Genomic DNA, 13,911 nt, shown 5'->3' with positions numbered 1-13,911 from the left:
CACAATTGAGTCGATAAAATTGGCAATAAATACTTTATTTTACCCACAAAAATATATGATCATCTTTATGTACACTCTCACAAAGTATTCACCATAGACAAACCAGTGCAAACCTCTTTAGTCATTAAATCCATTTTAAATCTGTCCTCGCTATTTCTATTTCACATTGATCAACTGATTTCAATACAAAATAGCACACAGAAAATAAATGGCGCACTGTTTGAAGAAACCAAATTTGCAAATATAGGACATTTGAAAAAGAAAAAACAGACATTTAGGTTTTAGCATTTTTCTCCATGCAAATTATTTTAAAGCACGCTTCCAATACGATCTGTGTCCTGGTAACAATGAGCATCATGTCTCATTAATCAACAGGAGTGTGCGGACTGCAGCAGAAATCAGCCTTTGTAACATTACCCAACATCTGCTTGTCTTTTACAGATCAGTCTACTAAAAGCACTAACCCACACCCCTGTTTAAGCTTTGCTTACCTTTCAACACAGCATAAAGTGCCATATGGGTGTCAGAATTCCTCTTAACACACATGGGCTACATTCCTTTATCTGAAAGATGCACAATGACAGGCTTGTGCAGCCCTTCAGTCAGACAGTGAGACACAGTTCAGAATGGAGATCCGACATGTGGCCTCTGTAGCCACAGTAAGACCAACTCAGCGCCTCGGACCCAGTTCAGAACCTTTCAGACCTGGAGGGACTCCACTCCACTCCGCTCCTTTGCTTTGGCCTGCTGGGACTTCCTGGACGCAGTTCGGAACTGTGGCACGTACAGTGGAGGGCCCTTAGCTGCTGCGTCAGTCCGGTCCAATCTGGGATCCCAACGACCAAGCAGGGGGCTGGACTCCAGAGGGAGCTCTTGAGCATCCTCTCCTGGGTACCTCGCCCCTACCTCATCCTCCTCCTCCTCCTCTTCATCCTCACCTTGCTTTTCATCTTCTTCTTCTTCACTTTGCGAGGTCATGCCCAGGTAGTAGAGTTCTTTTCCTGCACCTGTTCCATCCAAGACTTCGTCCTCCTGATCTGAAGTTTCAGAGAACTCCTCAGCAGAGTTGTAGCAGCAGGAGTGTCGGGGATCGGAGTCATTGGACGGGGGATTCTCCAGCTCCCACAAGCCCCCAGGAAAGGAGCCAGAGATATCAGAGTTGTTGGCGGAGAAGTTTCCCTCATCAGAGGAGCTGCTCAGGCTCTCCTGCTGCTTGTACAGGAGGCCAGGTGTCCCTGGGAACAGAACCATGGCGTAGCTGATTCTGGACTGGGCTGAGTCATCCGGGGAACCGGGGGAAAGGGATGTCTCCTGGACCGGGGGCTCCTCAGCGTTTCCACAGGGGGGCAGAGAGGAGGCCGTCTCCCCCTGTCCGGCTTTGCCCAGGACTTGATCCCTCTCATTGTTTTGGGCCGCAGGGCTTGTCTTTTCCACAATTACAGCCTCAGATATAGTCTCCGACTCCAGGAGCAGAGGGCAGGATATCAGTCGCTCAGGGTGTCGGAAAAGGCTTTCGATGGTCTCTGCCTTGAAACAGTAAAGAAAATACAGTCAGTCTTGTGACCAGCATACACAAATATTTGCTGCTTTTGACAGATGGAGCCCTGCAGAGCCTTCAATAACTGCACTTATTGAGTATGTGTCAGTTGAGTACACTCACAGTGAGAACTGATTGCTTCGGTAAATTCCCCTTCTAATCTTAAGAAGACCAAATAAGTCAATACTCCCACCAACTTACCCTTGTAAATATATTGTGGCACCACTATTTATTAACCATGTGTGTAATATTTTATGTGCAGATACAGAAGCTTTAATTGAGTAACATGAACAGACCTGATTGTCATACCCCAAAACATAACCCTAACAATCCCAACCCCAGCCCTAAACTGAACTCCTGAGTAAACCTTACCCCTTTATGTACAGTATGTCAAGAATGATTTGTAACAATGCAGACTTCCACAGCAGCTACACATTACTTTCTTGCTGTTACACAATCATTTCTTGTTCAACTACCGTGTCATCACATTACCGTGTCATCACATAAGCATACCGACAACTTAATTTCTTTGTATCTTCACATTAAAGGCATTCCATAATGCCAACCACATGTTTTCAGGACTTACTGTACATTTGACATCGCTGGTCTCATTCAATATTGATTCTCCTCGGAGGCCCCCTACCAAAGCTATGCCTACAACATGCCTGTACTGTCCTCATGATTTATGGAGGAGTCGCCTTCATAGATTCATAGTTTATTTATGTTATAATAGCAGAGCCTGTCAGTAATCATGATTCAGTCACTTCAGGCTTAATAGAGATCAACTAGTAAATTTATTAAGAATCATGTGAAAGTATGTCAAGCCACATCTGGCAAAAGCTTGTTCAATTATGGGGTTCACATGACACTGTCAGTATGATTTAAATGATCCCTCTATGTCTTATAACCTTTGAGATATTCCCTTGAAACCAGACATGGGTCAAATACATAACTGAATGCCATAGCTCCTTAGATGCTAGCAAATTTAAACACTCTTTCAGAGTGAAGCACTTTCAATGAGACAGGTCAGTGACAAAAATCTGCAATCTGAATGCTAGTTCAGTCATTTCTTTTAAAATTGTCAGTGCTTTGCAGCAGCTGGTGTCTAAAGGGCTTAAATGATTTCAAATAATTATTGGACCCAGGTCTGTCTACAAGTGAAATGTTTTAAAATAATGATTCAAACAGCCAAAACGTACAAGACGCAGATTGTAACCCTGACATGCCCCGAATTCTTGATTCTTGCCCCAAAGCAAAAGTCTTCTCACCTTCCTAAAATCCACCCCCTGGGCCCAGGAGCAGTTGTTGGGGTTGGGAACATCTTTCCACACCAGCTTCCTCATTCTGTGAAAAATGAAGGAAATGGTCAAACTCGGAGAAAGTCTGCTTGCAGGTAACAGATATTAACTGATCTCACGTCTGTATTCAGGACTATATGGAGTGCCTGTCCTTCAGGTCTGTAAGCTTCCTACTCACCCTTCCCCTGTTCCTTTCTCACTGGGTTACAAGACCAGGCCACTGAATAATTTAACTCGTGTGGGCTTTCTCTTTGTGTAAATGTCATCCTTCAGCAGCTTTTTAGTGACAATTAACTCAGTGAGAGGGATCAATATTTATTACCCCCCGTCAGTGGTGTAAAAAGAGTAAGTTTGCACAGCTGAATATTTCAAAGTCCAAAAAAGCGGATCATATAATTTTGGACAGCAGATATCATTTTGGTCATATTATCTTAATTTTATGATAAAATTTGGAAGAAAAAATAAGTTTAAGGTAAAACAGTGTGGGGCTCTCCAGCGTTCATGCGATCAACATTTTGTATTTAAAAATTTCAATTTTTGGGGACTGCAATGACATTTCTGCTGATATATCTAGACAAATACTATTTTTGAAGAGCTAATATGCAGATATCAATCAAGGAGTATATAATTTCAATGTTCTCAAGACCTATTTTCAAAATTCACCATCCTGTTTGTGGATAAATTATTCAGACAGGTTTCCCACAGCGCAAATAACACATTTACATGATGAAATAATATTTATGTAAGTTTCTAATGGATACCCAAACAGAAATCATCCTCTCCCTATTCGTGTAAGTTTCCCACAGTAAATCTGCGTGTACTTTATCACTGCAGATAAACTTTGCATACCTGCACTAGTCTAAAATCCTTTGCTTGCTTCCTGAAAATTTAGTTTTTTAGCATTAACTAATTAGTAGTTATCTGGACATAGTACTATACTGTGTAATTCTTCCATTTTAAGATCTCTTCTCTGTTTAAGATCACGGTGGCATATTATATTTCAATTTCAAATATTGGTGGAATAAGGGGTATACTCTCAAAAGCCAAGAAAAAGTTCGTACTGATTCTGGGAGACGGCGAGTGTCACAAACAAGACCACTGACAGGAAGGTGATAATCAGCAGGAGCATGTAGGCCGCATGGTCTCCCCTGGGGCGCCCCCTGTCTTCTGGTGGAAAAAGTCAACAGTCAGCGAGTGAAAAAATAAACCTGCTAAAGTGTTCTTTAGTCAGAAAACTAGTCTCAAACAACCAGGCTTGCCTTTGGCGTAGATGGGCTCTCCTTCGGTATTCTCAAATATTGGATACAAAATAAACTGGTATTCCTCTGAGGCAAAGAAGGTTTCTGTGGAAGATTCCAAAGAAATGTCAAATGAATCGCAGGAATACACAGACATCAATTGCACCATTCATCTTACACTCAGTATGACACCATGTCCTGAATGAAAAAGGTTTTAATATTTCTTCATCAAGCAATAAATGGACAGCAAGGTTCTGTCTCATTTTATTTTATTTTTATTTTTTTTAGCATTTTACAGGGCACACTCTTTTCCACTAGAGGGGGCTCAAAAGCTGAGAACAACATATAACGTTCCAGCTTGAGATGACTGTGGAGCGCCGACAAATGCAGCCAAGAAGCCAATAGCATCTTGCTTTCACACTGTATCTAAGCACACAGGCAGAAAGCAAGTCTCATCACTTCTGAGAGTACTGTGTCATAGAGTGTCATAAACATAGAGTGAATGGGGCATATCTCTTCACATCAGCCCTTTCTGTTTTACCACTGGTTTACCCAGATGCTTAACTGTTAATTCTATCTTCCGTAGGAAAGAAGACTTGTCATCCAATGTAACATTCCAAATAATGCCGTTTGCTCAGACAAGAGATTAAATTAAAACTCAAACTGTACTGTACTTACAGTAAGAAAGGCATATGTGCAACATTTCCCACTGACAAATGCTGTTTGCTATTTTACACTCTCAGAACTGCTAAAATATTGATTAAGGCTTTGTCATCTAACATTAACCACATCTACATCACCCTATCATCATTGCATACTATTATTATTTATAAATATGAATGGCCATTTTATTAGAATGATAACAATTTCTCATTCTCCTAGAAGCATTTGGCCCATTTTAAGGCACATACAATTAAACACAATCAAATTAGACTAAAATCTGTGGTGCCCAGGCTGGAGGTGGGAGCTTTTTAAAGAGCAAGTGAACGTACTAAAGATTGTAAATAGTTTAAAAATAGTTTATATTTGCAATAGGAAAAATATATGTAACCAAACTGTTTAAATAGCGCTTTTGGGTCTGTTCATAACTGAATAACATTGTGCCTCTCCAAATCAACAACCTTATTTGCATGGGTCCTCATAGAGGTATGCTGTTACAAAACACACTGCTGGAAGAAACTGCATTTATAAACATTTGGCAAAATTTGTAAGCAACACAAGTGAAGTTGGACATTTTTACGCATTTGTATGTAATGAAAAACAATTAAAATTAACTTCATATTTAAAAAATACATACATTTGAATACCTGGTTATCTTTAAGTTGCAACAGTCTATTTCCCACTACTTAATAAAAATTTCTGAAAAACACTTAACTGTGCATGCTTTAAAATATGCAACCCAAAAGGTGGGCATTTTATTTTCATATCAATAAGTGTCAATGTCTCCATGAAATCTAATTTCCATTCGGTACAAACCTCCTGCTTTGCCATATTGAGACAGTGTAAGCAAAGTAGCCTTTATTGAGGTAAGGCACTGGATTAATCCAGAGGCTTTCACTGAATTGTTCAGGGTCTAAGTGCATTTGACTGAATCCTGCCCATTGCTGTCTCATTTTTCATCCATATTCTTCTTTATTCCCTCAGCCTCTGTTACTCTACAGCTCTTCTAGATCTCAAGGAAATAGCCTTGAGCGCCAAGTTGGTTTGTGTGATTTGACAAAGTATCGTTCCTCATATTTTACTTATAGTGAAGAATTTGTGCTCTATGTGCACATGCTGAAATGTACACATCGGCAGATGCATTATATTTCACACTGTTATGCAAGGTGCTAAAGATGCATTTTTGTTTTGCAAGATGCTAAAGACCTTACTCCTTAGTGATAATGAATTTCAGAAAATGTTTCCACTGTGCAATATAAACTAGAGCAAGAAAACACAATTTAAATAAACTTAGGGTCATCCTATTACAATGATGTACTGAATGCTTAATTGACTTGGAGTGATTTATCTCAGTTGCAGTTAGTATTTCTAGTTTGTATTGAACTCAGTTGACTGCAATACAGTTCATATTCAACAGACGCTGAATATCTACAAGACCATGACTGATGACAGTTGACATGCGGTATACTGTAACACAGTACGAGAGCAGGCCTACCATGTAGGTGAAAGGCACGGTTGTTGGGGGGAACCCGCACCCACTTCACTCTCCCCCCCTGCTTGTCCTGCTGCCTGCTCCTGCTTTGGCCGCTCCACTGGATTACAAATGAGGACGGAGCAGAACTGTTTGGGAACAGGGTCCAGGAGAGTGCCACACAGCTGCTGTTTACCATCATTGAGCTAAACGAGTGGACGGATTGCGCTGGACACAGAGAAAAATTGAGCAAATTTATCCATGCAGATTTAATAGCAGTGACAGCACACTGAAACTGAGGAACAAGTAGAAATCTCACCCTCTGTTGGTTGAGAGGTGTCTTACACACTGTTTTATGAACTGCAGCTCCTATTGTATATTTAACCCTCCTGTTCTGTTCATTTTTTAGGTACAGCAAAAATGTTCCCGGGTCAATCCCCATACAGGGGGGGTTTGCAAATACATGAAATGAACCATTTTCATTTAAAATGTTGATTACACTAATTAAGGCCAGTAGAAGAAGTTTCATACTGAAAAAATAATTTTAAGTATTTTTCCTAGATTTTCAAACTTTAAAAAGGGTCAATTTGACCCGCAACATAACAGGAGGGTTAAGCTATATCACATGAGAATATCACCATATTGATATCATATTATGCTGATATACAGTATAATAGCACAACTTCGAGTATGACATTGCTATTATACAACAGTTCTACTAGCCTATAAATGATCAATCAGTAATGATTGAGACAACAAATAAGGATTTTTTCATTTATTTGGCTCTGCCAACAACTATAGTTCTTTCATAATTCCATTTAAAAAAAAGAATATTTCAACCATGTAAATAAAGCAGAGTGATATGTTACAGTAAAAAGTTCCAGTGCTTTTGTACTGTATATCAGCACTCATGGAATGCCTTTTCTCCAATCGAATTACTTGATCAGAACTAATTGCAATATAATGTTACACATTATTTAATTGCACGTTGAATCACACCATACAAATAACAGCATGCCATTGTGATCTGGAACAAATATGTGTCTATATGTTGAATACACTGGTAATGCTGTTTAACACTTCTTCCTACTGAGACTGTAAAGAACTGTACCACAAAACTAATTTGATACACATTTAATCGAGTTTCCTTTTGGTAAGGAAATTACTAGCAAGGAATAGTAATTTCTCAAAGTACTACAGTGGCATGTGCCAAACGTAACAGATTATGTCCTTATCTAAGGTACTGAAATAACATGAACCTGTAGGCCTTTTTGCTTGGATTTTGCTCACATTTGGTGTGTCTGGTCAGTGTCATGTTGCTGTTCTTGGTTGAAGATCCAAGGGCATTGTGGGCCAGGACAGTGACAGTGTGGACATCTTCAGTCCAGGAAAAGGAGTAGGTGGAGACACGGCCTAAATTCTCCGACCAAACAGAGCCCCTGGAGGTCTGGTGCTTAACTGTAAGTCCCTCCACGCAACAGAAGGGGCCCTCGCTCTGCGAAAGCTGGGGAAGGAGAAAAACTGTTATGTGTTTGCTCCACGTACTCTTACACAACGCAGCAGTGTGGAATTAGCTTCACATGCCGTTTTGACAGGAAGACTCAAGGGAAAGATACACCTACCGTGAAGAGAAGAGTGACATGTGTCTGATTCTGTTTGGGATATTCCTGAAGTACTCTCCAGAAATCAGGTCCCTGTTCAGGTGCTGGAATAGCAGATGTGACGTTTAGGTTCATTCATACTCTCTCAAAAAATTATCTGAAGCATACGGCACCTGCCGTAACTTCTGGCATACTATACGTCTGCTTTCAGAATCAGTCCAATGTATCATGGGAGATGCTCAAAACATGATATTTATGTCAAGTTTAAAGCCTGGCAGGATTTTATGGCAGGATTTTAAGTTGACAGATCCTTAACAGCCTCAGGGTATGATAATGGGTGATTATTACATACCACTCTCTCTTAGTGACAAAAAACTAGACTACTGTTATTAATGACATTTGTCATACACAATAGTTTTTTTTTTTAAAAGCACACTGTTACCTCACAGGCATTTAGCAGATGCTCTTATCCAGAGTAACTTACACAGCCTTTGTATTCTTACAGTTTTTCTGAATTATCTGAAAGTGCGAATACAGCCCACTTCAGGAATTTGCAAGTAGTCCTCACATGCGCAGTACCAGATAACCAGCAGGTAATTAACTTCAGTAATTAATGTAGTGATGACATCATATCCACGTCAAAGTAGGATTTTATGAATAACTACTTAGTCATGGTTTTCTGCGTAAGCTACTATTTAAGATACAATTTAATCATAAGACCATTTTATGAGGCCCCAGTTCCGTAGCCATTATATTACATTTCCACCCACATGCAAAAGTAGCTAAGGTTATCCAGATTACCTTTGATATTATTAATGGTGGTATAGTAGGGGCTGCTCCAATCACTCCAGAATCCAGGTCCAGCAAGCCGCTTGCAGCGTACCTGAATGGTGTACACCACACACGGATCCACAATCGGGACCACGGCTGACTGATTGGACACGGACCTGATTACCTGTAAAGAGGAACAAACGAGAAAGGGAAGGGCTGTTCATCACATCCATCCGCTTTAAACTACAAAAATGTCATTCACAGCCCCTCAAGCAATTCTGCTGGAAGTTAAACAGAAGAATTAATTACCCAGATAATGGATCAAAAAGTGCTGCCTCGGCGGTTTGTTATTCACTAAAATTATGAAGCCCTTTCAGTGAAAAGGCAAATTGATCGTCGGCTCCCAGCCATGCTGAAGTGCATTGATGATTTCTCTCATAAAATGTAAGCAATGTTCAGGGAAGATAGAACAGAAATACTTCAGATCACGGGCAATACTACAAATTCTAATTCTGTTCACCCCTGCAGCTGAAGGCTGAAAATCCAGAAAGAAAGCTACCTTTTGCAGCGTGTCATCTTTGTCCACTGAGTACCGGACCTCAAACTGGAGCTCATAGACAGGCAGTTCAGGCCTCTTCCACCAGATACTTAGATGAGCATCCGGCAGAAAGGTGGCTCCCAGATCAAATGGAGGATGGGGCTTCACTGGAGAGGGGGTCGAGAGGGAGCCAAAGAGAACACTCGCTAATTTTGCACGGCCTCATTGCAATACATGCTTCTTAGAATCGCTGCAGTTGCTAACAGAAATCATCAATGTCCATGGAAAGAGTAGCACACAGCAGGGTCAAGAATTCTTGGTCTGTGCACTCATTGAAAATGTAGCTGATACAGTTTGTTCACCTCCAGGTAAATATAATATACACTGCATCAAACAAGCTATTTCTATCTCGTACTATGTGCAAATTATTTTAGCCAAAAGGTGTATCAGTTTAGTACCTTTGCCCTTCACATGTACAGGAGGCAAGGTGTCTGGTAATGTTTATTCTGGCCCTGCCAACTGGCAGTGAATGCCTGCCCTTGACAACTGACCATGAATTGTATCAAATCAAGGAGTCACACCTTTGTATGTAAGTAAAAAAAAGTCAATAACAAAATAGTGGCCAGTGGCTTTTAGGTTCCGCAATGAAAAACATGCAACATGAAATTACAAGAACAACAAAAAAAGTTAATTTAAATATTTGTAAAGGGTGCAGCATTGCAGCCTTCATCAGAATGGATTATTTAACTTCCAAGATAACTAAAAAACAGGACTTGAGAAATATATTTTCTTGACACAGAAGACAAAATGTAGCCACAAGAAATGTATTGGGAAAAAGCCACTGGACTCACCCAAGTCCATGGGCAGGATATAGATAGGGTGGGACTTGACCGTGCCCTCCTGCTCCCTTCCTTCTACCCACATTATGTAGCAAGAGGTCAGGAATAGGGGCTCAAGTCTACAACTCTTTGCCCCCAACACAGGACACTCCACAGCAGGAGGCAATTCCATCTCCTCTTCACAGGGAAGCATATGCCTTCTGTACACACACACACACATCACAGCAGATTTTAGTATAAAGAGCTACTATGCTAGCTCTGCCTAATGTCAGTACAAAGAAATGTATTACAGCAAAGACATTTTTTTAAATTAAAAAATAAATGGTCCTGTTCACTTACTGATAGAGACACCTGACCTCAGCCCATTGGCTGGTATTCCAGGTGCAGGTCATGGCTGTGAGATCGCCATCGACTTCACAGGATATGGCAACGCTGATATCTGTTCAAAACAACCACGTCGGGACACCCTCTTTTAACATCCAACAGAACACAGCTATATCAACAGTTAAAACTTCTCACTTATTAATATATATATTAATGTGATTTAAATTGGTAATTAAAATATCAATTCAAAGATTGTCAAAGATATCAATTATCAAATAAATCACCAAATTTGTTGATAGGCAAAAAAAATCTTTATCAAAATATACAACTCACAACCAGAAAAAAATGACCTAGCCTAAAGCAAAGGTCAACAATTGTATTTTCCATGTAACAAAACCAAATCGCACGGTGTTGGTTTCCACTGGAACTGTTTCAAAAAATGTCATTTCAACTGTCAGGCCTCAACAAACATTAGCTATGTAGACATTAAAATCAATCAAGGATTTCAATTAAATGTTACAGATTGCATTCAAACTTCAAATCAAAGAAACATGATCCTTGCAGCATTCTCTGGCCACCCCATAATTTGGGGGTTCAGTGTTTCCTCCAGAAGGTAATAAGAAATAGAGTAAATATTTTAAAATAAAGAGTTCGGAGTGCAACCTAAAAGGGTTAGACTTCCCAAGATGGACACCAAGAAGGTATAGGAACACAGCCCAGACATAGCTTACCCTTAACGTAAATCTGGGCATAGGGGAAGCTGCACAGTGACTTCTCTCCCTCTCGTTGGCAGCAGTGGAGGATGTCATATCCTCGTTGTTTCAGTGGTTTCACGTTCAGCAAAGTGACACTGCTCACATGGTCACTGATAATGGTGTACTGGCTCTCTGGAACTTTCTGGTAGCTCAGCCACCAAACTGCATTTTTAGCACTGTGGCTTCGGTTGTTAAAAATGCAGTAAATTGTGACGTTGGACCCCGTGCTGGTGAATAATCTTTCAGGGATATAACTCACTTCTGCAATAAACATGACACAGCAAAAGAAAAGGCTGTCATTTTAAGGTTTATGATCTGGAACAATGAGGATTCTGAGAACACAGCAAGCAATGCATACGATAACAGTTCTGTAAAAAAAAAAAAAAAAAAAAAAAAACAATTCCAGTTAGATTTACGGACAGATTAAGCCCGGGGATGTTTTCAATTGGCTGCATTGGACTGTCCTTTGGGTTTGTAATTAGTTTCTATAGCAACTGGCTAAAACAAGGACCCACAGAAAGCACTTAAGGTGCCTCCTACCCCTGAGAGAAAAATAAACAATTAATTAACAGTGGCCAAGCCAACTGCATAACTTTCTCTTTCCATTTCTGAAAAGCTATATATTTGTATACAAAGAGCACATTCCGCAAAGGTCCCCGCCAACAGAATCAGTATACTGATTTTTTTTCTTTCAAAACCACAACAGACTGTAAATGGAGGCATGCATTCATGAAAAGGGCATTGTGAATGACTTCTGCCCCCACATTCACTGGTGATGACACAGGCAGCACACAGTATACATACACTGAGACCACTGACTCATGCCTGTTGTTGAGAGACAGCATACTAGTGTGATATTAAGTAGGATATAAAGAAAGTTTTAGGGTGTCATTCACTGTTAAAAAATTAAAGGCTTGCCAAATAAAATGGTTTGATCATACTTAGCACAGCTGAGCAATGCAGCGTCATGCTCAGCAGTCATTCATACAATCAATGTGATGAAATTTCATCCAATGAGTATAACTCAGCGAGAGACAGTCATCTCCACTCCCTGTCTGTATTGTGGGACAAAATGGCCATGGAGACCCTACTAGATGCACATAACATAAGCCATTAAGGGCAAAATTAGATGCAGGTCTCTTGCCGTGAGAGACCTGTTCGTTATGTGGTTGTTGTTCTTGTGAAGAAAACATCAATGAGCAGTGATAATGTTTTTGTCTTTAACTGCAATTTAGGCTCCAGGGCTAGTTGCACATACATATGGAGAACACAAATGAATGAGAAGCAGTAAAAGTCAAAAGTTTTTGGCTGATGCATCCCTTATCGATACAATATGACATAATGGAAGCTAGTCATTCACTCAGACCAACCTGATGTCAAAGAAAAGCCTGTCTGCTTCCAATGGCATTGTCAAAAGCTATTTCTAGCCCAGCGCAAACACTGAGGCATTCATAGAAAAGTCATGTAAAAGCATCAGTATATTGTCACTTGAGAGCAGTTTTTTAAGAAACCCCTTAGAAACTTAAAACCCCTTAAAAATCCAGAAGGTTTGCCTTTCACAACAAATTACAAAAATACAAAACTGGAACCAATGGTGTTGTATCAAGAGAAAAGCACTGCAACTTTATGATGGCAGTTAACATGACGCCCAATGCTAGATAAACATCATGATGGCAGACAATAACATGATGATGGGGATTCAGCCAACATCATCTAAACCTCTTTATAACTTTGGGGCCCTTGCAGTAAATAGCCCCATGAACAAATAAGTGCCCACTTTAGCACTTAAGTTATATTTGCATAAACGTATATTTCCTTGATACGGCTAATAAGCATCAGGAGCTTAATGCTCTGCCAATCATCAACAAAGCAGTATATGCTTCTGAGTCAATTCAGGTTAGGAGTCACAAAGCTGAAGTGTTAGACCTTATCCAAGTACTCTTCCCTCAACTCCATTCTGCCACAATAGCAACACCTAATATAAATTGAGACAGTAAGAAACCTCCCCCCCACCCCGCTCACCGTTTAGGTAGACATAAAGGGGGCGGCTCCAGTCACTCCACACGCCTTGGTTGCCTGGGGTCTTGCAGCGCACCTGGACAGTGTAGTTAAGCCCTACACTAAGCCCCTTAAGGGAGGCACCAGGAGCACCCTCTGCACTCATGCGCTGTGGAGACCAACACACTGCTGTCATCAGACAGTACACTTGACAGTTTTAGACCTCTCTCATTTCAGACCTGAGCAGCTCATTCCGGCTGCAAGAAAATATGGCATCTTTCGCTTGTGACTAATACTACAATACAAAGGTTGTATCAAAGGTCTACATTAACACAGTTAGCATCTTAAAATTCCAACGACCTTAACCAACATTTGTAGGGTTTACTAGTAAAGCTGTGAAATAAAGGTCAATTGTATGAAACCAAATTTTACTGCATACATGATATGTAATATTCACTTTCCCATGTCATTTTTTACACTGTATCTGCTATAGATATTGTGAGCATCAAAAAAGTGAATATGTTCTGTTGGGTCGTACCATCCAGGAGTGCAAGGAGCTGGAGGAGTAGCGGATGTCGTAGACAAAGCGTTCAGCGCTGGGTAGAGCATGGGTCCAGCTCAATCTCAGCTCCCCTTCTATAGTCATGTGATACTGCAGGTTCAATGGGGGATCTGGTTTCACTGGAGAACACAGAGTACAGCACAAACAGATACAATTGTGAGCAATGAGAGAAACATAGACCAGGCTGAGGAGTTACTGATAATTGATTTTCCAGAATAGAAACATTGCCAATTTTAATAAAGATCACCCATTAAGTGCTGATTCCTCTGATTGTCCCTAATATGGTAGATAACCTTTGTGCACTGAACGTTAAATGCTT

At 40.3% G+C, this 13,911-nt stretch overlaps 1 protein-coding gene across 4 annotated transcripts in view; it reads right to left on the bottom strand.

The window, feature by feature from the left end:
- lepr (leptin receptor) overlaps positions 1 to 13,911 on the bottom strand; it is a 38,238-nt gene continuing 24,327 nt past the window's right edge. For 3 of the 4 annotated variants that reach the window (XM_035412191.1, XM_035412192.1, XM_035412193.1), the window contains 14 exons: positions 13,569 to 13,711; positions 13,055 to 13,199; positions 11,009 to 11,293; positions 10,293 to 10,392; positions 9,966 to 10,153; positions 9,136 to 9,281; positions 8,607 to 8,760; positions 7,827 to 7,909; positions 7,495 to 7,708; positions 6,229 to 6,432; positions 4,095 to 4,178; positions 3,897 to 4,002; positions 2,806 to 2,881; positions 1 to 1,527 (listed from right to left, as the gene is read on the bottom strand). In XM_035412191.1, coding sequence (XP_035268082.1) covers positions 700 to 1,527; positions 2,806 to 2,881; positions 3,897 to 4,002; positions 4,095 to 4,178; positions 6,229 to 6,432; positions 7,495 to 7,708; positions 7,827 to 7,909; positions 8,607 to 8,760; positions 9,136 to 9,281; positions 9,966 to 10,153; positions 10,293 to 10,392; positions 11,009 to 11,293; positions 13,055 to 13,199; positions 13,569 to 13,711 — 2,756 coding nt within the window. In that variant the 3' untranslated portion in view covers positions 1 to 699. The remainder of the gene's footprint in view (positions 1,528 to 2,805; positions 2,882 to 3,896; positions 4,003 to 4,094; positions 4,179 to 6,228; positions 6,433 to 7,494; positions 7,709 to 7,826; positions 7,910 to 8,606; positions 8,761 to 9,135; positions 9,282 to 9,965; positions 10,154 to 10,292; positions 10,393 to 11,008; positions 11,294 to 13,054; positions 13,200 to 13,568; positions 13,712 to 13,911) is intronic. The other variant, XM_035412194.1, reaches the window with a different exon arrangement.

This window comes from Anguilla anguilla, chromosome 4, assembly GCF_013347855.1.
Source record: "Anguilla anguilla isolate fAngAng1 chromosome 4, fAngAng1.pri, whole genome shotgun sequence".
NCBI lineage: Eukaryota > Metazoa > Chordata > Actinopteri > Anguilliformes > Anguillidae > Anguilla > Anguilla anguilla.
This window is presented reverse-complemented; position numbering and strand designations above follow the sequence as displayed.